Here is a 24098-nt window from a genome sequence, read left to right as displayed (position 1 = left end):
TGGACAGACTAACAAGAATCTAAGGCCCACATATAGGTACTGCTAATCTCCTAACAAACGAGTCCAGAGTAATTGCTGCCTGAGTGATTTTCTGATATATATCACTGCCTACAATACACACTAATGAATTACATACACTGCTGATGCCATGTGATCCAACAATCTCTACCTCAAGCTGATATCTACTGTTCATTAATTCCTGGACCATGGATAAAAGCCTGGTAATTGTTTCTAATAGAAGGAAGGCATTTGGGTCATGTCTAGCAGTGCTCCAATGATACTACCAAGATACTTTATTTCAGTAATTTAAAAGCAACCTAAAGAGATACCTACTTCAGGATGTATTTGACTTATAGAATTTTATCAATCGGCCACTTGATGGGTGGAGCTTGAGATGCTAAGGAAAATGTGAAAGTAATAACCTATATCCATTGAACTCTGTATATTTTTCTCTGAATTCCAACTGTGTTTGTAACATAGATTATCCCTCTTTTCTTTTTTCTTCCTCTCTATTATTGTTTCATTGTAAACCACTGAGGTAGTTTTCCGATATATCAAGTACAAATAAACTTGAAACTTTTTGAAATCATGTGGAGCTAGGTCAAAGGTCAAAATATGATACTGGGAATGCTTCCCCCATTGTGAATCTGAAATACTTCTGCGACTGGGATGTAGCTCTATATGGATATAAGCTTCCCTTAAGTCTAGAAAACATAACCAATTCTCTTTATGAAGAAAGATAATTAAGGTACCTAGGGAAAATGTCAAACTTTTTCTCAAACCAGTCCTTGGGCCTAGAATAGAACAAAATCTCCCGGTTTTGTGACCAGAAAATATTTAGAATAAAATCCTTGTCCTTTTTCTCCTGATGGAACAGGTTTGTCTGCACTGGTTTCTAAGAGGAAGGAGAGCACCTTGATAAGTACCCTCCTGGTGCGGTGATTTGGAGCAAGATATATTCGGTAAGCAATTTGGTGATATTTTGAAAATATGTCATCTGTAACTATTTCATACAATTTTGACAACCCAAGTGTTTTTGTTTTACTAAACCAGTAGTTCACATAAAACCTGTGCCTTCCTTGGGCTGGAAAGCTGTCTGGAATGGATACTGGGAATGCCAATTACGTATCTCTGGAGCCAGTCAAAGCCCTGTCTCTGGTTTTGGCTAGAAGGCTGGCTTTAGCTTTTGGGCCCTCTTTCAGCTAGGATGAAAAAGGTGAGAATACTGCCTCCTCTGAGTAAGTGGGTCAAAGGTCACTCTGGAAAAGGATATGGTTTGCAATGTCCCTTAGAAAACTGTCTCTCAACCACCAAAGAGATTTCTCTCCTCTAATGGCATGTCTGCAAACTTCTGTTGCACGTCATAACATAGAAACATGACGGCCGATAAAGGCCATATGACCCATCCAGTCTGCCCATCCTCTGTAACCCCTAATTCTTCCTGTCCCTAAGCGATCCCACATGCTTATCCTCATGCCTTTTTAAACTCTGGAACAGTCCTCGATTCCACCACCTCCACCAGGAGGCCATTCCACGCCTCCACCACCCTTTCTGTGAAATAATTCTTCCTCAGGTTCCTCCTAAGCCTATTCCCTCTCAACTTTGTCGTATGCCCCCTCATTCCAGAGCTCTCCATTTGAAAAAGGCTCTCTTCCTGTACATAAATGCCCTTGAGATATTTAAATGTTTCTATCATGTCTCCTCTCTCCCTCCTCTCTTCCAGCGTATACATGTTGAGGTTCATAAGCCTGTCCCTATAATTTTTGCATTCAAGACCACTTACTAATTTCGTAGCCGCCCTCTGGACCGACTCCATCCTGTTTATATCATTCCGTAGGTGCGGTCTCCAGAACTGCATGCAGTACTCCAGATGAGGCCTCACCAGAGACTTATACAACGGCACTATCACCTCCTTTTTCCTGCTGGTCATGCCTCTCTTTATGCACCCAAGCATCCTTCTGGCTTTGGCCGTCGCTTTTTCTACCTGTTTGAAAGCTTTAAGGTCGTCAGACACAATCACCCCCAAATCCCGCTCTTCCTTCACACACTGAAGCACTACACCCCCTATATACTGTACCGTTCCCTCGGATTTTTGCGACACAGGTCAAATGATCACAACTATGACACACTGCAAGCTCATATACCTATCGAAGAAGATCTTGATGCCATCTTAGATTTCAATATGTATACATTGGAAAAAAGGGTGAAGGAGGAAGTGACGTCACGCTCCGTTATGGAGGTCTAATAGCGGAGCTCCCGACACCCAGCCTGGAAAAACGAAGCTTTTAGCTATATTTAGCGATTTTGAAATAGCCCTGGAGGCGGATTAGAGCGGCGAAAGGCGAGTGATACCAAAGATGTCGAACACTAAAACTAAACCAGCTGATTTAGCCGCTTTTGCTTACCATCAGCGGGAGGCCAAAGAAACAGCACAGGCCGCGAGCACAAACGCTAACGAAAGCGCCATGCGGTCTCGAGCATCATCGCCTCAGCAAGAAAGCGGGGACGATGGAGATAATGAATTGCTGCCCGATAAATGGGAGCAGCTTAAAACCTGGTTCCAAGATATTAAAACGGAAATGAAAGAGATACGCAAGGATTTTGCCCAGCTTGGAGCAGAACTCCGAGGAGAAATTACGGAATTAGGGAACAGAGTTAATGAAGTAGAAATTGGCCTGGAAGAGCATGCAGACTCCCTAAATACCATCGAGACCACTGTGCAGGAACAGCGCACGAACTTACGCTTTTTAACAGATAAAGTGGAAGATTTAGAAAATCGGAGCCGAAGGTCCAATATTAGGATACGAGGGCTCCCTGAACTACCAGAGCATAATGATTGCGAACAAGTTGTAAAGGACATAGCAGCCCAACTCCTGTCTACATCGGAGCATGTGGTCACCGCTGAGGAAATAAAAATTGAAAGGGCGCATCGGGCGCTAGGCCCACAACGGGCTAATGTACCTAAAGACATAGTTGCCTGCTTCGCTGAATATAAAGTTAAAGATCAACTTATGCATAAAGCACGGGCAAATAGCCCGATCACATGGAATACCTATCCGCTGGAAATATTTCAAGACATTTCGGCAACTACACTCAAGCGCAGACGAGAACTACAGCCACTTACAGCGCAACTGCGAACAGAAGGGATAAAATATAAATGGCAACATCCATTTGCCCTGCTATTTTATAAAGCGGGTAAACAGTGCAGAATAACATCGCTGGAGGAAGCCCAAGAACATCTGGGCCAAGGAGCAATGGCGGAACCTACGCACTCAAACTGCCCAAAGGCTATCCCACAGAATAGCGCTAAAGCGCGATGGCAGCGTGTCTCGCAAGGACGAGGAAGGCTGAGAAGGCAGCAATCAGGTCAAACAGGGCCCAACCAACGCTGATGGATTACAAATAGAGGAATTAACAATGAGTCAAAATAGACATCAATGAAGAGGGCTATAATGGCGTGTGATTGAACAATGCACAGCAATACCAGGCTGGTAATGTTTTGGGATCGAACTCACTTACCTCCTAGGCATGTCATACCCAAGGGGAAGGATATGTCATACATGGGCTTTGGGGAGGAGGGGAGGGGGGAGGCAGGTAGGGGATTGGGAAAGGGAAGTCAGTGGTAATTTTATAACTAAAAGTTGTTATATGTATGGTTGATAAAGAATTGAAAATTGTTACTTTAAATGTAAGAGGGCTTAATTCACCTACAAAGCGAAAGTTAATGTTTAAAGATATGGTACGCTTGCTGGCTGATATAGTCCTTTTGCAAGAAACTCACTTGAAAAAAGTGCATGAGAAACTGGTGAAACATGGACGATACTCTGTTATTAAGTTCTCCTCTTGTGCTGCTATGCCTAAAAAGCGAGGGGTTCTGATAGCGCTGGCAACGTCTCGTCCATGGCAGATTTTGAAAACTGTAAGTGATAAAGAAGGGAGATATCTATTGATGGTGGTTTCTGTATATAATACCACGTATACTATACTTAATGTGTACGCCCCTAATCAGGGGCAGGGCCCTTTCTGGGAGCAGATAGAAGGGGTTCTGAAGCAACACCAGCAGGGCCACTTATTAGTGGGTGGAGACTTTAATGTCACCATGCACCCCCATATAGATAACTCTACAGGGTCTGCAGTGTATGCCAAAACAGATAGGAAATTATTGAAACAGTTAATGGCCCGGTGGGGACTGATAGACATTTGGCGAGAGAAAAATGGTAATGAGAGGGACTACACATATTACTCCCCCAACTATAAAACATATTCTAGAATAGATGGTTGGCTGGGAGATGTAAATATAGCAAGAAAGACACAAGATGCTAGCATAGAACCTCGCACATGGTCTGATCATGCCCCGGTAATACTGACACTTATCCTAGGAACTCACCTTGTAGGCATACGATATTGGCGACTAGATGATACCTTACTATATGATGAGAGAAATATACTAGAGATAGAACAATATATTATGGAATATCTTAAATTTAATGATACAGGCGAGGTCAGAGTGAGTACCTTGTGGGAAGGTCTCAAGGCAGTGATCAGAGGGCGTCTAATAGCACTACGAGCCCATATATCGAAAACTCGCATGGACCAGGAAAACAATGTTAGGAACGAACTCAGGCAAGCAGAACAGAAACACAAAACACAACCAGACGATACTAATGAGGCAGAAAAGTTACACCAGTTGAGATTAGCACTTAACGAACTCCAAATGGAAAGCCTAGCGGCGCAACTACAACAGACCCAGCAAGAACATTTTGAGTTTGGGGAGAAAGCGGGTAGGCTTTTGGCCAATAAGCTTAAAAAACAAGTTCAGCGGAATCATATAGGGGGGATACGAGATACGAACGGGGAACACATCACACAATTAGATCAAATACAGAGAACCTTTCTAGAATACTATACCTCACTATATGAGAAAGAGTCCACATTGGAGCCAGCAATCGTGGAACGATACTTGAAAGAGAGTGGTATTCCCCAATTACAGGGAGTGGAGAGCGAAACACTATCGGCCCCCATAACATCGGAGGAAATTAAATGGGCAATTAAAGATAGTGCACATGGGAAAGCACCAGGCCCAGATGGGTATACTATAAAATTTTATAAAACATTTGCAAAACACCTGATCCCAATATTAGAGAGGGTATTTAATGAGCTGGAAGAGGTTCAAGAGATACCACAAACATGGAGACTAGCAGCAATAACACTGCTCTTAAAACCAGGCAAAGACCCCCAACAATGTAGCTCCTACCGCCCGATATCCTTGCTCAACGTGGATTATAAACTCTTTACGAAAATATTAGCACATAGGCTACAGAAACAGCTCCCAAACTTGATTCACGAAGATCAGGCGGGATTTATTATAGGGCGACAAACGTTTGACAACATTCGAAGCCTCATCCATACTATCCAATACACCCAAGATGAAAAAGTACCAGCAGTATTACTATCCATTGACGCAGAAAAAGCGTTCGATCGTGTTGATTGGGCATACCTCTTTGCGGTGCTTCGACAGGTGGGATTAAAGGGGCGGTATCTAACATGGCTGCAACTTTTATATAAAGACCCGAAAGCAATATTAAAAATTAATGGATCATATACTGCGGCCTTCCCGCTTCGGCGGGGAACTAGGCAGGGGTGTGCCCTCTCCCCGCTTCTGTTTGCTTTAACGGTAGAGCCGCTCGCTTGTATATTGAGAAATGATGAGGAAGTAAAGGGCATAGTACGAGGGCGAAAAGAGCAAAAGCTTCTACTTTTTGCAGATGATATACTACTCACTCTTGCGCAGCCTGCAATATCAGTACAAAAAGCAATAGATCACGTGTCATATTATGGAGCAGTGTCGGGATTTAAACCCAATTTAACTAAATCTACCTTATTAAACATAACAGTACCGAATGAAGAGATACCGGCTCTGCGAGAAGCATTTCCATTTGCCTGGGCGCAAAAATCCATTAAATACTTAGGAATACAGATCACACCCAAGATAGAAGATCTATTTCAGGCTAATTTTCCAGTAAAGATAGCTGAACTTTTTCAGGAATTAGATAGATGGGAGGGCCTCAATATATCTTGGAAAGGGCGTATACATGCTATCAAGATGATGTTGCTCCCCAAATTATTATACTTATTTCTGGCACTGCCCATACCGATACCTGCCTCCTTCTTCACGCAATTAAATAAGAAAATGTTTCGATATATATGGAGGAAAAGGCCACCACGGGTTAATAGAGCCACGATGTATCAAACACTAGACCGAGGTGGTATGGGAACACCCAATTTTTATCTATATCACCAAGCAGCACAATTAAGAATACTAGCTGACTGGGCTCCAGGGACAATAAAGAAATGGATGCATTGGGAGAGAGCATGGATAGGTAGGTACACGATAGAGGACATATTGTGGATATCAGGGAGAGATCTGACATCTATATTGCAGGAATTACCTATGAGTCTAAAACACCCGCTCCAAACGTGGTTACAAATTAGAAAGCATATGTTCCCGGAAAGGAAATATTACCGAAAAACAGCAATACGATGGGCGGAGGGTTTCCCACTTGGGAGATCAGAAAAGGTGTTTGATAACTGGGCAAAAGCAGGCTTATACACACTGGGACAGGTATGGGCGGAGGGCAATATGATTAGTTTCCAGGAACTTCAAGAAGAGTATGGTCTATCGGAAAAAGATCTTGTTTATTACTGTTGTCTGCGTAATTTTATTAAAAGACGAGCGCAAGATGAATTAGATCTAGAAGAGACAACTCTTGAATTAGCAATGCGTAAGGGAGGGGGCAGAGGTAGTATCTCCCGGATATATCTTGCACTATTGGGCAGGACAGACCCTCAAATTTTTTATCATAAGAAATGGGAAAACGTTTTGCAATGTACACACCCTAGAACAATTTGGATGAGCAATTACAAATATCTGCTCAAGGCATCCCCAGCACAATCTATCAATGAAAATGGCCATAAGTTATTGTACTGGTGGTATTATACCCCAGATAGATTGCAAAAGATATATCCGGAGACCTCGGGAAAATGTTGGCGGGGATGTGGCCTTCAGGGCACGTTTTACCATATTTGGTGGACATGTCCGAAGGTGGAATTGTTTTGGGAGGCAGTAGTGAAGTTGGTAAATACAGTATTGCCTCAACCATACCCAAAGAAAGCAGAACATTGCCTCCTCCATTTCCGGCCTAGCTCAATACCCAGTGGACAACATAGATTGGCTACTCAGTACTTTGTAGCGGCCAAGATAGCCTTAGCCCGAGCCTGGAAACAAACTGAAACACCAACACTACAACTGATAGCTCGCAGAGTGGACTTTCTGTATCAGATGTCGAAATTGACTGCTAAGAGGAAAGGCACTATGAAAGTATTCACGAACATTTGGTCAATATATGAACAATCTCAAGAATCAGAAGCAACACCACTGACGGAGAAAGGGAGGGGGGGAGGGGGACCATGAACAAAAATTGGTTACTGATATTGGATGTTATTTGGTTATGATTGTAATTTGCTAAATTGCCAATAAAATATTGGAAAAAAAAAAAAAAAAAAAAAAAAAAAGGAAAAAAGGGTGAAGAGGAGAGATACGATAGAGACATTTAAATACCTCCATGGTTTAAATGCACCGGAGGTGCGTCTCCATTGAAAGGAAGCTCTGGAACAAGAAGGTATAAGATGAAGATGAAAAGGGACAGACTCAAGAGTAACCTGAGGAAATGCTTCTTCATGGAAAGGGTGGTGAATTCATGGAATGGCCTCCCAGTGGAGGTGGTAAAATTGAAGCCTATCTGAATTAAACAAGCTTGGGACAAATACATAGGATCCCAAAGGGAGAGGAAGGGATAGTATGTGGCATGGATGGGTCTTTATCTGCCTTCATTTTTCTGCTTCTAACAAATGTCGATCTGATCATGTGTTTTCACCCTTTACACTCTGTACATTAGTGACTTGAGTTCTTCAGACATCTCCTAAGAGAATCTGCACTTTTTCTACCTTGCATAAAATGCCATGCAAGTGTTGGTCTATGAAGATTTGGAAAAAAACTAAGGAGCCCTTTTACAGAGCTGCAGTAAGCCCAACGCGGGCTTACTGCTTACTCTTCTGTGACTACCACCGGCCCAACACGGCCGCCGGCACTAGTGCCACCCCAAGCGCACACCATTTCTGGGGGAAAAAGACCCCCCCCCCCCCAAATGGCTTGCACAGCAGTAATTGGGCATCTCCGCACACTGCCTGGTTACCACCGGGTTAGTGCAGGAGCCCTTACCGCCACTTCAATGGGTGGTGGTAAGAGTTCTCTTACTGCATGGCCATGTGTGTCTGGGGGAGTTTTACCCACTGCAATAAAAAGGGCTCCCACCACTAGCGCAGGGGCCTTTTTTCGTAGCTTGGTAAAAGGACCCCTCAGTGAAAAGAAAGCAGAGATTTGAAAAATCTTCCTCCAAAGCAAGTCTAGAGTACAAACACTTCTCTGTAGGGTATCAAAGAGTGGATTCTTGTACTCTTGGCCTTTTTGAAAGTGGATTCAACCACCAAAGATTAGTAAAGAAGATATCAACCAGAGGCCTCATGATCCAGGCTTAGGCACTCCAAGCACCAATTATATACAGCCACACTGCCTTGTTGTAGGGGCCTTGTTTAGGACATGTTGCCAAAAAAAAATGGCTAGGACAAAATTAATTTCCTGGTGTCCCTCGCAACTCAGCTGAGCCACTTTTCAAGAGGTTTTTCAAGAAAAAAGAGCCTGGCTGAGCTGCCAAGGACACTAGGAAACTGAATTCACTTCAGCCATATTTTCTGGCAACATTGTTTAAAAAAGGCCCCTAACACTTTCAGAATGTGCAGGCAGTTTGGCAAAAATCACATTCAATGTGGATACCTACAACTGGTGCTTGTAGTGCCTAGGTCTGGTTCATAAGTTCTCTAGGAGGGCTGCCAAGGACACCACAACTGTGATGGGAGGCCATGAGCAAAAAATAAATAAAACCTAGAAAAGAGGGAAGAAATCTAACTAGGAAATTTATTTATTTACTTATTTATGCACATTTATACCCCACTTTTTTCCACATGCATGCAGACTCAAAGTGGCTTACAATGTTATAAGGAAAAAAGGTGATCAATGCATAAGAGCAAAAGAAAAAAAATTTAAACTGAGCTACTTAAGTTACCATTAGAAAGAGTACATCTATTTGGCTCTGTGGAAAACGAAAATAAGGTAAACCCAGACAATGACACAGCTCAGAAGTTGTACACAGAGCCAAGCTCAAAACATTTAATGCAAATTCAAAGATAAAGGAGAGCTTTCCCACATGGGATCCACTATATAACATCACCTATTTGTGAGAACTTTCCATCCTGTATGCCCTCTGAGAAAAACATTGGGACCCTTTTACTTAGCCGCGTAGGTGTCTACGAGTGCACAACGCGCGCAAATTTGGAACTACCACCCGGCTACTGCTTGTTCCAGGCGGTAATTTCATTTTTTACGCGCATCTGAAAATATTTTTTTTTTCAGACGCGCAGTGCTAACCAGGTGGTAATCGGCAGTGTACATGCGTAGATTATTACCATCAGGTTAACGTGTGGAAACCTTACCGCTAAGTGAATGGGTGGCGGTAAGGTCTCAGACCCAAAATGGACATGAGCCAATTTTTATTTTGCCGCACATCCATTTCGGCCAAAAAAAGGGTATTTTTTACAGGTGCGCTGAAAAATGGATCTACGCATGTCCAAAACACATGCCTACACTAGTGTAGGCCATTTTTAAGCGCACCTTAGTAAAAGGATCCCATTGTTTCCAGAGAGAATGAGCAAGAAAAAAATAATTTTTTAATTAATATTTTAAAAGGTCAATTACTATAGCTTACAAGTATGGCACTGAAATAAGTATGGCACTGAAATATTTAAAGAGTAAAGTATGCTGGAACTTGTTTGAAAGAATTTGTAATAATTTGAACCTCTTATAAAATTATGGAAGCGCTACCAACAGTATGGAGAAATATCTGTGCTATTTTTTTCATAAGTACATAAGTAATGCCATACTGGGAAAAGACCAAGGGTCCATCGAGCCCAGCATCCTGTCCACGACAGTGGCCAATCCAGGCCAAGGGCACCTGGCAAGCTTCCCAAACGTACAAACATTCTATACATGTTATTCCTGGATTTGTGGATTTTTCCAAGTCCGTTTAGTAGCGGTTTATGGACTTGTCCTTTAGGAAACCGTCCAACCCCTTTTTAAACTCTGCTAAGCTAACCGCCTTCACCACTTTCTCCGGCAACGAATTCCAGAGTTTAATTACACGTTGGGTGAAGAAAAATTTTCTCCGATTTGTTTAAAATTTACTACACTGTAGTTTCCTGCTTTTTCAAATTGCTTTTTGTCAGATAAATCACCAATGACAAAGACAAACCCACCCTACCCCCAAAAATAGCACTTACAACTGTCAAAACTTAGGTATCTTTTTATCTCATTTATATCCTACTACAATCGACTTAAATTGTGCAATTGGTCCACACCAGTCTAAACTTTACAAGATGAGGCAAACCAGTTCAACAGTAGTTTGGCTAGGCAGAGAAATAAGTTCACGTTACTGTAAACTTTAGCACTTCCCCAAAAAAGTAATTCTGATAAAAGAACAGTTGGTTCCTGCTACTATTCTGTTTGTATGTTTAAGGACATGCAATGGATGATTGGGCCCATCACTGCCAGCCAATATTCTCATTTTGTGGTTTTCGAGGGAATTTAAAGTACTTAGTACTTAGGGGCTGGGAAGCTTTTTTGGGTGGTAAAGCTGATGGAGGTGTCTCTCATCATGCCAACTAGGTTCCGAACAAAGAAAATAGCTTCCCTAGCTCAGGTCTATCCAAAGCACACAATAAGGAGATAACTGAGTGTTCTACATTTTGAGTATGGAATTATAAAACTTACTTATCTTTTCTTTCTCCTTATAGTCTCTCTCTCGATTTAGGCCATTCATTTCACTATCAATATTTGCCTTGTCTTCTTGAATGCTTCTCAATCCAGTATTAATAGAATCAATCTCTGGTTGCAGACTCTCACAATTTCCTACAGTGTTCAACTCGTTTTGCCAGTCTTCTATCATTTTACGGATGGTGATTATTCTTTTCTCTCGGTTTGACTCTTCATCTCTTTTCATTCTCAAGGAATGCTGAACATCACCAATCTGTGAAAAACATACGTTTGTATATTTATTTATTAATTTATTTTGACACAATGATCAAACTTTATGAAAAAAAATAATAAAGATCAAAAATGTCACCAAAGAAACAAAGCACCCATGGCCTCTGCCCATGAGACAGCCAGCACATAGGTAGAATGGGTCCTAAGGCTACTCAAAACCAGTTTGTTTTGACAAAATTTACGCCGCATCAATAGTCGTCTTCATCCAGCATGCTACTGTTGCCTTGGAAGTCACTAGATTCTTGAGCAACCCATGAACTGTACAAATGGTCCAAGAGATGGAAATAATTTTTTTCTTCCTAAAAGTAACATAGCAATACTCACTGTACATCCGGTTTATGAAGCTTTCTAGGTTAAGCATTCATTCCCTCAATCCTTGAACACAGGGAGGAAAAGCTCCTGAGTAACATGGAACAGGGAAATCACCTTTGTCAGAAAAGCCGGGGCTGAGCAGATGGAGCCAGACTCATCCGAAATGGACAACTATGGGTACCAACAAGAAAGAGAATGTAATTATGAAACCCTGTGTGCAGAGGCAATAGCAACCAGGAAATCTGTCTTCAGAATAAGATCTTTTAGGAAAGTTGCCCTCAATGGCTCAAAGGGTGGGCCCTCAAGAACATTCATTTTAAGGTTCAAGTCCCATAAAGGGAAAAAGGAACGAGAGGAGGTCCGCAACCACACCACTCCCTTTAAGGACCACAAGACATCTGGATGTACTGCCAAAGAAAGGCAAACAATTTTCCCTCTATAACAAGTGAGCACAGCCATCTGAACCTGCAGAGAGCTAAGGGCCAGTCCTTGATGAAATCCATCCTGCAAGAAGTCTATAACAGCCCAGACCTGCACTCGCCGTAGAGAAAGAGAATGTTCTACATACCAGAATTCAAAGACTTTCCAGACATGAACAGAAGCCAGGAAGGTTGACGACGTACAGACCCCTCAGAAGAGTAGAAATCACTGCAGCCGAGAGCCCTTGCCCCTCAAGGCACTGCATCTCAAGAGACAAACCATAAGCCAGAAGGAATCTGGATCCTCCATCTCCAACAGCCTCTGCCGGAGACCTCAACCCTTGGGAAGTGGTGGTAGTAGTAATAGTAGCGGGGTGGGGGGAAGCATCTGCAAGCAGGTGCACCAAGACTCCATATCAAAGCTCCAAGGTCAGTCCAGGCCATTAGGAGGATCAGAAAGGGGTGCTGGGCCACTCTACATAGCATCCTCCCTATAAGAGGCCAAAGAGAAGAATGGATATCAGATCAAACACTAGCTTTCCCCCACCTGTCCACCACCAGTTGGAAGGCCAGCAGGACTCAACTCTCACTCTGTCAGATTCAGGATAGGCTGGCAGAAAAAGTCCACTTGAATGTTGTCCTGGCCAGCAACGTGAACCATCAACATTGTCAGAAGGTGGTTCTCTGCCTAATGGTTTGGCTCCTTGTTCCCTCCCACTTGTTGATGTTTGCCAATGCTGAGGCACTGTACAACATCACCCACACTGCTCTGCCTTGCATGATGGGATGGAACTCCAGAAGCGTATGCCCGACAGCCCTCAACTTGAGGTGATTGACTGATCAAGACATCAGGAATTGAACCACCCTGAGGTTGCAGTGAGCCTCCAGCTGCAGCAGATGACAAAGCACATCAACAGTTGTTTGACATTTTATGGCCAAGCCATAAGGGGAAATCAGGATAGCCTCTGAAATGGGAAATGCCAAATTTAAGGTGTAGCCCTGACTCACCATCTCTAACACCCACTGGTCTGAGGTAATGTAAGCCTAGTCATAAAAAGGGACAATCTTCTGCCCACCCAAACTAATGAGGGTCCTGACACAACCTCATTGTGCTCCTTTGGCAATGCCATTTGCCCCAGAGGAACCATGGCCCCTAGGGTCTTCTTGGAACTCAACAGACCCACTCTTGGCCTGCCTCCCCACTCCAGCTGGTGATACACATTTGTTCTGCCAAAAATGTCTTCCTCCTTTCCAGTGAGCCTTGCCTGGGTCTGACTGGCCAGGGCCCTTGTGGTGCATCTCCAGGAGATATATCGGACAAGACTCCCAAGTCCCTAACTAACTTCTCCAGATTGTCCTCAAATAGCAAACAACTCCTAAAAGGTAGCTAGCTCAAACACACCTTACAAGGAGCATCCACCAACCAGTGGAGGAGCTATAGCCACCTCCTGGCCAAGACCAGCCAACCAGTCAAGACTTGGGTTCAAATCCCACTGCAATTCCTTGTGGCCTTGAGCAGGTCACTTAAATCTCCACTACCTCAAGTACAAATTTCGATTGCAAGTCCTACTGTACTTGAATGCAACTTGCCTTAAACTATCGATGGAAAGGCATAAGCTAAACAATAAAAATAAATAATGCATAAGAAATCCACTAGCAAGACACCCCCTTTAGGGTATCAAGGAGCTGCTGGAGCTAATGCAGCATTGCTTGAGCCACATAACCGCTGCAGATGGCAGCTTGCACCCCTGTTATTAAGGTAAAGGCCTATTTGAAAAAATGCTCCTCTTTCATCTTGCACGGCTCCTTAAGCACTGAGCCCCCTCCAGAAACTCCCGCTCTTCCAGCATCATATGTGTGAGCACTTTGTGTAGGGGAAAGGCTTTGAAGTCCCCCACTCAGCCCTCCAGAAGTGGATTCTCTTCGTCTGGCTCTAGCACGAAGACAGAAGACTGCCACCACACCTCCTCTCAATGGCATCAATCAGGCTAGGGAGCTCTTCCTATTTAAAAAGCTGAATGATCTGAGAATGCGCCTCCTCCTCCATCTCGGGAGGTTCTGGATCCAACCCTACATCCAGTGCACAATCTTCTAGAAGGAAGGACATGTTGGGGTTCTCCGGGACCACCAGGCATCCCACGAGCTCCATCCAGCTCAAATCTACTCTGAGCCACTGCCTGACTGGGCCCTTCACTCCCAGAGCTCGTGGGGGGAGCAGGGGCCACCCCAAAAGTCCAGAACTACTGTCTCACATGAGCGCCTCCTTAATGAGGAATATCATGCTCTGGATATAGTCTGTTCCTCAATGTGAGTCAGGAAGGAGCACCACCCCCCACAAGACCTATCATCCCTTGAGAACTTCTGAACCTGCTTATGCAAAGTTGATGACGAAGAGTAAAAGAAAATGGCTTCCATTCCCATCAAGCCCGTCGGTGACTGTAGGTCCCATGAGCTGGTCAGAGGCAGGATCAGCAGTTCTCAATTCGGCTTTCCCCGAGTCCCTTGGGCCATTTCCACCAAAGGAGCCTAGCATGCTCAACTACGTGGTTAGTCTGCCTGAGCCACTGTGCTCCTGCTCCCAGCAAGCCTGACTGCAGTCTGGCATTCCCTGGGCCCCCATGATCCCCTTGGGTTTCTGAGGTGGCTACTTTATCTCTTTTGAGGTTTTATGTAAATTTTTTTCAAAGTCCTATATTTTGGGCACCCAAATGGAGAAGAGAAAATTGTAACCTTTCACATTAATTATATTGGTACATATAACTTGGGGTTCTATAGTACTTTTCTATAGCAGGGGCACCTAACAACAGTGTTTTGGGCATCTAAAAGTTGCGGTTCTACCACTGCAGGAAGAAAGTGGATTGATATGGACTTTTAAGGAGTAATTCTATATAGACCACCCTAAGTTAGCTGCCAAGTAGGTACTCAATTGTAGGCATGCAAACAGGAATTATACTTGAGTGTCAAAATGGGGATAAAACAGCAGGTATGCACAAAAGTGCACTTAGGTGTTATTCTACATCTGGATGCCTAGGTGTTCTCATGCATACCTGCACACGTTTTTATAGAATACTTCCATTTGCACACACAACTGCATCATTTAGGCGTGCCTGTTTACACCAGCCGTAGACATGGCATAAGGAAGGGCTTCACAACCCAGTCCTCAGGGCACACCAAGTCCCATCGGGTTTCCAGGATATCAACAATGAATATAATATCTGTTTTACTGTTCTGGGATCTTCCCAGGTACTTGTGACCTGAACTGGCCACATTGGAAACAGGATACTGGGCTTCATGGACCTTCAAGTCTGTCCCAGTATGGCAACACTTATGTTCTTTAATATGCATGAGATAAATAGGTTTCCATATCAAGGAGGAAATGCATGCCAAACTCATGCATATTCATTGTGGATATCCAGGAAGAAACACATTGATCCACATTGGTGGTGTTTTTAGGTTTGCACCCTTGATGCAACCTGTACTCTTGGCGAAACACGGCCATGTCAGGCATCTGATTATGAACTCTGGGAGCATTGGTACAACTTATTAAAAAATGCATTTTCTTCAGCAAGGTCAACTTCTTGCCTTTTACTCCACTAAAGTTAGGTGCATACATGTTGACACACTAGTATTCTATAACAGTTTAAGTATGCTAATATGCCAGTATAGAATACTAGCTAAGTGTCCTAAATTTAGGCTCCTAAGTTTGAGGGCCCTTTATTGAAATGGCCCTAGGCAGTACCGTCTGGGCACTGAAAAGTCGCACACCCCTTTATCAGAGCATAAGTGGTGATTGGCTCCTGCACCGACAGGAAGGGAGGCATTAAAAAAAAAAAAAAAAGACACTGAAACAAGGAGTCCCCTCTACAACCCACCCATTAACAATCACATGATCCCTACCCTTCCAATCACAGATCCCTTGATCCACCAACACAAATGGCTTTAAACTCAAGTAGCACCCCCAAACCCTAAGACCAATCGGGCCCCCCAAGACCCCCAATCATCCATCCTCCTGGGGTGACCCCCGCCCCCCACAGCCACCCAAAAAAAATAGTTCTTGTGTCTCATGGTACCCCATCCCCCAGCCCTTCCTGTGATATCTTCAAGAAGCACGAACAATGGTCACTCAATCCTGCCTCTAAGCTGCCATCTTCAAAAATGGCAGCACCTGACCCCCGTGCGGCGAATTCTTGGGCGTACCTTTTGGAGTCAGTCTTCCAAATAAGGAAATTTTTCCCTTATTTGGTCTCCACCCAGTTTATGAAAAATGGGAAAAAATGTTCTCATTTGGGAGACTGACCCTGCATGGTGCTTCTCAGAATGCACCAAGTGAGGCCAGTGCTACCATTTTCAACGATGGTGGAACAGAGGCAGGAGCGAGTGGGCATCACTCTTTAAGCTGCGCCAGGAGGGGAAGGGGAGTGCCACCAGACATGAAGGCTATTTAGGGGGGTTATCGGAGAGGGGCACTGGAGATCTTGGAATGCTCAGGGGGAGGGTCATGGAGTTCAGGGGTGCCACTAGACACCAGGGCTATTTCTTGGGGAGAGGGGGGGAGGGAATTGGAGTTCCAATAGACACCAGGGCAATTTTGGAGGGGAAACTAGGGGTGGGGGTTTCCACTAGACACCTAGTCAATTTGTTTGAGGAGTGGAGGAAAATCGCAGGGTCCACTAGACACCAGAGCTATTTTTCCTACTTTGGGGTTGTGGGGGTGGGGAGAGAGATCAGAAATCAGGGGACCCAGGTGCAGCTATGGAAAAATTAATTCTTACCTGATAATTTTCTTTCCATTAGTCCCAACAGATCAATCCAGAGACTTGTGGGTTGTGTTCCTCTACCAGCAGGTGGAGATAGAGAGAACCTCCAAGGTTTGCTATATGTGGACCTGTGCAGCCAACTGAACCTCAGTATGAACGATAGCAAAACAGTGGAATGGAAACAAAAATTAACCAACCGCAACAAAACCGCAGACAGTAAACCCAGGGGGGGCCTCTGGATTGATCTGTTGGGACTAATGGAAAGAAAATTATCAGATAAGAAGTAATTTTTCCTTCCATGGCGTCCCACAGATCAATCCAGAGACTTGTGGGATGTACTCAAGCAGTCCTCAAGTAGGGTGAGACACCCCCAACCTGGCAGAAATCACCAAGCCAAACACCGCATCTTGACGAGCTGCCACATTCACCTGATAATGACGAGTGAATGTATGGACCAAAGCCCATGTATCTGCCCTGCAGATATCTTCCAGAGAAACCAAATGGGACTCTGCATAGGAGGAAGCTTGAGCTCACGTAGAATGAGCACAAACTTGCCTCCAAAAAGGTTGAAGAGGTGGTCAGAAAGACGAAATTCGTCACCTCCAAATACCTGAGAAGAGCCCGTCTCATATCGAGGCAGCGAAGAGCCTGGAATTGCTCAGGGTAATCTTCCCGGCAGAAGACCGGCAAATGCAGGGACTACACCAAGTGGAAACGAGAAACCACCTTGGGCAAAAACGAAGGAACTATCCTAATCGATACCCCCGCCTCCGTAAAATGCAAGAAGGGGTCTCTGTAAGAAAGGGCCTGCAACTCTGAAATTCTCCGAGCGGCAGTAATGGCTACTAGGAAAATCGCCCTCAAGGTGAGATCCTTAATCGTAATCCCTGATAAGGGTTCGAAAGGAGGACGCTGAAGCGCTTTGAGAACTAGATTATGGTTCCAGGATGGCAGAATTGGCACGTGAGGAGGGCGCAAACGATTTATGCCCCTCAAGAAACGAACCACATCCGTGTGAGAGGCAATGGACGCCCCCTGAAGCCGGCCTCTAAATCATGCCAGAGCTGCCACCTGCACCTTAAGAGAACTCAACTAGAGTGATTTTTGTACAGCCTACTAAAGAAACGCGAGGATAACCGATACTGAAGCCGAAGCCACCGACAATCCCAAACTCGCGCACCACAAATCAAAGGTACGCCACACCCTAGCATAAGCTATCGAGTTGGATCTTTTCCGAGCCTACAGCATCATAGCAATAACCGCGTCCGGATACCCTTTTCTTCTCAACCTCGCCCTTTCAAGGGCCAGGCTGTAAGACCAAAGGGGAGGGGATCCTCCATTGTGACTGGCCCCTGCAGCAGGAGACCGTCCCGCACCGATCAGAAAAGGACGATCGAACAGAAGCCTGATCACATTTGCGTACCAGGGTCGTCTGGGCCAATCCGGGGCCACTAGGATCACTCGACCGGGATGACTGGCAAAGCAAGTCAGTAACCTGCCCACCATTGGCCACGGGGGAAAGGCATAGAGTAGGCCCCTGGGCCAAGGTTGAAGAATGGCATCAATGCCTTCTGAGCCCAGCTCTCATCCCCTGCTGAAGAAACGAGGAACCTTCGCATTGAATGCGGTCAATCTCTGGCATCCCCCAACAGGCAGTTATCTGATCGAAAGCCAAGGGGAGAGCGTCCACTCCCCCGGCTCCAACTGGTGGTGACTGAGAAAGTCCGCTTGCACATTCTGTGACCCCGCTATATGAGCCGCTGTCAAGAACAAGAGATGAGTCTCTATCATACCCATCTCGCGCGCTAGGGGGCACTCCTGGTGCCCCCCTGACGATTTACATAGGCGACCGCCTTCGCACTGTCTGAAAGAATTCGAACTGGGCAACCGCAGAGAAGAGACAGAGACTCTTGAAGGGCCAGACAAATCGCCCATAACTCCAAGCGTTTCATGGACCATGATATCTCCATCGAAGTCAAAATACCCTGGGCCATCTGTTACAGGCAATGAGCCCCCCCCCCAGCCAGACAGTTACACATCCGTGGTCACTATCTTCCAGTCCGGGGTTGCCAGAGGAATGCCCAACACCAGATTCTTTTGAATGAACCACCAGTGCATGATTGTGTGGATGGGCCAAACATGGCACCCGAACCTCGTAATCCTCCAAGTGCGGAGACCAATGGCTCAGAAGGTGCCACTGGACAGCGCGCATGAGAGCTCTGGCCCACTTTACCACATCCAAGGTGGAGGCCATGGAACCTAGAACTTGTACATAGTCCCAAGCCCGCGGGTTCGTAGATTGAAACAGCGCTCATAACTGAGCCTGTAACCGCTGTGCTCGAGCTGAAGGAAGAGAAAACTATCCCTATTCGGGTATCAAAGCACACCCCCAAGTATTCCAGCGTTTGGGAAGGCGTTAGGCTGCACTTCGGGAAGTTTATCACCCAATCAAGCGAATGAAGCAACCCAACCACTTTGTCAGTTGCCCGCCGACTCTCCTCGAAAGAACATGCCCACACAAGTCAGTCGACAAGTCAGTCATCTAGATAGGGATGGACCTGAATCTCTTCCTTCCTGAGATAGGCCGCCACTACTACCAGGACCTTGGAAAAGGTCCGAGGCGCTGTGGCTAGGCCAAATGGCATCATTTTGAATTGAAAATGGCGACCGATCACTGCAAAGCGAAGAAAGCGCCTGTGGGGAGGCCAGATTGGAATGTGTAAATAAGCCTCTGAGATCGAAAGAGGTCAAAAACTCCCCTGGCTGTACCGCTGCGATCACCGATCGGAGGGTTTCCATTCAGAAAAGCCTAACCCGTAAGGACCTGTTGACGCACTTGAGATCTAAGACGGGTCGCCAAGAACCGCCCTTTTTTGGCACCACAAAATAAATGGAGTATCGACTGCACCCTCTTTCTGCTGGGGGTACAGGCTGGACGGCACCCAGCCATTGTAAGTCGAGGAGTGTGTGTCGAACGGCCCGCACCTTGGCAGGACATGTGCAAGGAAATTCCAGAAAAGAGTCTACTATCGGATGAGCCAATTCTAACTTGTAGCCATCTCTGATAACCTCCAAGACCCATTCATCGGATGTGACCCTGGTCCACTCCACCAGGAATTGGAACAGTCTGCCCCCAATAACCGGCTGGATATGGACCAGGGCCCCATCACTGGGCGGACCCGGCTGCGGGCTGGTTTCTGTTACCAAAAAGGAAGGCCCGTCTGTCACCTCGAAAGGGCTGAGGCCTCTGAGAAGACCTTGCTCTCTGAAAAGAGGCCCCGCGACCTGGACGGTAACGCCGTGTATCCCTCAACTTAGGTCTAGGTCCCACTGGTCGTACAAACTTGGACCTGTCCTCCGGGAGGCGCTGGCCCTTAGAGTCACCGAGGTCCTTCACAATCTGTTCTGTCTGTCCTAAACAAAAGCTTTCCCCTAAAAGGAAGACTTGCTAAACATGACTTAGAGGCCACGTCTGCAGCCCAATGCTGCAACCACAGCCAGTGACGCGCGGTGACTGCTAGGGAAACCTCCTTCGCCGAAGCCCTCAAAAGATCATAAAGAAGATCCACGACTCCAAGGCCGGCAAAACAGCCATGAGATCTTCCGGAGAGGAGGCTTTCTGTACCTATGATAAGCATGCCCGCACCACATAGGAGCCACAAACTGAGGCCTGCAGGGAAAGGGCCACTACTTCAAAGGACAGCTTCAAGCAAGTCTCCAACTTACGATCCTGAGGGTCCTTGAGCGCTGTGCCACCCTCCACAGGGAGAGTGGTTTTCTTAGTGACCGCTGTGATTAAGGAATCCACCATAGGGACCTTCAGCAAGTCTAAGTAAGGAGCAGGCAGCGCGTAAAGACGCGACATAGCTCTAATCAACCTTAAGCCCACTGTCCGGCGTATCCCACTGCGCCGAAATAAGGATCTTCATGGCCTCATGCACATGAAAGGAATGAGGTGGGCATTTGGTGCCAGACATAATAGAGGACACCGGACCTGTTTCCCCCCTGATGATTCAGGGGGGAAATGGCCAAAACCTCAAAAACCCTCAGGGAGGGACGCTCTTCCCTGCGAAAAAAAGATGGGCAGCCGTCGGATCATCCCCCTCCCTCAGAGGGCAGGGTGACCTCATCTGCCAAATCCAAAGATTCTGAGGGAGAGCCTGGAGACAAACTGGGCCATCTGTGTCACCCAGGAACGTTATGGCAGGAAAGACTGAGAGGCTGCAGCAACCGAAGTTTGCTGAGGAAGAGATGGGGCTGCCTGAAGAGAAGCTCCTGACTTCTTCAAAAGAAAGGCATTGTGCATTAATAAAACAAAATCCGGGGAAAAAGGAACTGCAAGGGACTCCCCTGCTCCCTGTACATCGCTTCCCTCCATCGGAGCCTGTGCCACAGAAGCGCGTTGCGCCTCTTGTCTATCAACCACCACTTGCGGAGCGGGTTGCACCTGAGAGGAAAAAATGGCGCCCGCCAAAGCGCACTGCACTAACTGCCCCGAGGAAACCGCCGAAATTATCCCCTGCGTTTCCGACTCACCGGACACCTGAGGGGAACCCCTGTCACGCTGAACACCCACTGCAGGCTGACGGCGGCAGGACTCACACTCCCCCGATGCTACTCTCCGGCCCCCACACCGGGAGCAGCGCTTAGCCGCCTCAGAAGGCACTGACATGCTCCACAAATGCCTGCCCCAAAACTGACACGGCAGACTGTGTAGTTCCACCATATGATTAAACAAAAACAAAGTCTATTACCTTTTTTTCTTCTCTCTTTTTTTTTTTTTTTTTAGACAGGAGAGAAAGGAAACACCCGATCAGGTAGAAAAGGTAGGGGGAGACCGGGAGGGACCTGGCACCACCAGGTGTACACCACAAGCTGCAAACAGCCACTCAACCCCTGTCTGTGCTAAACCAGGCCCAAAGGACACCAGTAGCCAGATCAAACCAGAGCTGCACAGAGATGTCCCTCCACCTGCTAGACAGAGAGCATACTGAGGTTCAGTAAGAGCATTAAACGCATTTTAGGGTCACATTATAAACTAGTGCAAGGCTGTCAGAGGACAGAACATACAGTGTGACAGAAAAGGCTTCCAGATAACTTCCCACTTGTGCAAGGTCTTTTGACGTATGGCCCAAAGTTTCTCCATTTCACAGATATACCACAACTTATTCAACCATTTTACCAAAGAGGAAACCTGAGGAGACTTCCAATGAGCAGCCAAGGTGACCCAAGCAGCCGACATAGCATGTCGAACCAATAATGACTGAGATGTAGTAAGACCAGGAGGCTTTTTAGGAAAAAGAAAAAATTCAGGTGTCCACTTAATAGGCCTAGACATCCAACTCTGGAGCCTATGCTGAACAGTTTTCCAGTAAGCCCGAACAGAGATTGTTACAAGGACAGCTGTGGCTCAAAGATCAGTAACTGCTGTCATAGAAGCAAGCTATTACTTGTATTAATGTTGAGTCTCTTTTTAACAAACAGTGATAAAGTATCAAATGAATAGTTAGAAATTAAAGTAGTAAACAAAATATATAAAGTTTTCTACCTGCTTGTCTTTACTCTCCAATAGATCTTGCTTTTGTTTACATTTTTGTGAAGTCTCTTTAATTTCAACACCCTGTATAATATATATAAAAAAAGGATATTAGTAACAGTGATTTTATCTATAATAGTAGAACAGTTTAAACTTTATATAGAACAAACAAAAGAGAAACTTGCAGAAGGCAAAAGCATTTTCCAGTAGAGCTTCCCTTGGAAACTTTGGGGCTGCAAGCACAACATGAGTACTTTTGTACCTGTTTACTTTACATCAAGTATAAGAGCAGGTATTAAGTATATGCAATGCTTGGATGCTGATACGGCATTTGATCATGTTGAATGGCCTTATATGTTTAAGGTATGTTTTCTCCTGAGTAGCCCCAACATTCTGGAATGCACTCCCTGAAAGGCTTCACTTAACACAACACTATCTCTACTTAAGGAAGCAGGTGAAAGTTCGGCACTTCAACTAGGTCTTTAATGGAAGAAGTAATTAACTTGCTAGTCACACACACATGCAAAAGGAGCGACATCGGCTGCACATACTATAGCCGGACATGTTTATCCAGCTAAGATAATATTCAACACCTTTATGACTTCCTTAAATTAAACCCCTTATTTTCCTACTTCTATTACTCCATCTTGCCTATCTATATATGTTCCATCTTTGAACACACACTGCTGTCTATTAAAATGTTTCATCACGTATTATGTTGCTATTGTAATACTGCATACTTTGTATGGAAAATTTAGTTAATTACTTGATAATTTTCTTTCCTTTAGTCCCAAAGGATCAGTCCAGACAAATGGATTGTGATCATCCGCCAACAGGTGGAGAAAGAGAATTCTAATGAGTTGTGCCTCATAAGCACCTACACTTACCAACCAAGCCAGTATTTGATAAATCAGTGAAAGAGCGTGACTTCCAGAGAAAAATCTCCAGCCTCTAGATAGAAAAAGAACTATGAAATAAAGGACAAAACTTGTGACTTAGAAATAACGGAACCGAACAATACAAACACCTGAAATTACATACAGCCCTGAAAAAACGAAACTATCACAGAAGGGTGGGCTGTGGACTGATCCTTTGGGACTAAAGGATAGAAAATTTATCAGGTAATTAAATCATTTTTCCTTCCATTACGTCCCAAGGATCAGGCCAGACAAATGGGATGGACAAAAGCAATCTTTAAGAAGGGAGGGACTGTGATATCCCTGCAGCGAGAACCGTATCCCCGAAGGAAGCATCTGCTCAAGCAGACACATCCAAACAGTAATGCTTAACAAAGGAAAGAAAAGAAGACTATGTCGCTGACTGACAGATCTCTACCAACAAAATTGTCCTAGACTCTGCAAAGAAGTCACCAAAGACCTGGTAGAATGAGCCCTTGACGTGCATGGAAGCAGATCTACCCCTCAGAATGTAAGCTAAAGAAATAGCTTCCATAAGCCATCAAGCCACTGTCACTTTGGAGGCTGGCAAACTTTTCCAGGGTCCCGCCAAGAGGACAAAAAGGATGATCAAACTAGTGAGTTGCACAGGGACAGAAATCTTATCAGTCCCCACTGGGATCTTACCCATCCCCGTAAAAAATTTAAACCGTTCCCACAAGAATTTAATGGTACATAAAAAATAAATTCCAGTTGGCACTCTCAGTCTCTCTCTGGGTTCGAGCAGCAGCACTGTAGGCAAGGAAGGAACGGAAGTTGTAACCTGGAGAACTCTGGTACACACGTGTAAGACAAGTCTCGGATTCACTAGCAATGTGTGCTAAGAGGTCACCACATGCACATGTCAGTAAGTCAGGTGACATCTGATGCCTGGGTCAAAGCTGAGGTATACACATCAGCTTGGAA

At 45.2% G+C, this 24098-nt stretch overlaps 1 protein-coding gene across 1 annotated transcript in view; it reads right to left on the bottom strand.

Moving 5' to 3' along the window:
* SMC5 (structural maintenance of chromosomes 5) overlaps positions 1-24098 on the bottom strand; it is a 201628-nt gene that overhangs the window by 121505 nt on the left and 56025 nt on the right. The window contains 2 exon segments of the mRNA XM_030193855.1: positions 10940-11195; positions 22249-22320. Coding sequence (XP_030049715.1) covers positions 10940-11195; positions 22249-22320 — 328 coding nt within the window.

The sequence above is a fragment of the Microcaecilia unicolor genome, chromosome 2, assembly GCF_901765095.1.
Source record: "Microcaecilia unicolor chromosome 2, aMicUni1.1, whole genome shotgun sequence".
Lineage (NCBI taxonomy): Eukaryota > Metazoa > Chordata > Amphibia > Gymnophiona > Siphonopidae > Microcaecilia > Microcaecilia unicolor.
Note: the sequence above shows the minus strand (reverse complement) of the source record. Positions and strands in the feature narration are given on the sequence as shown.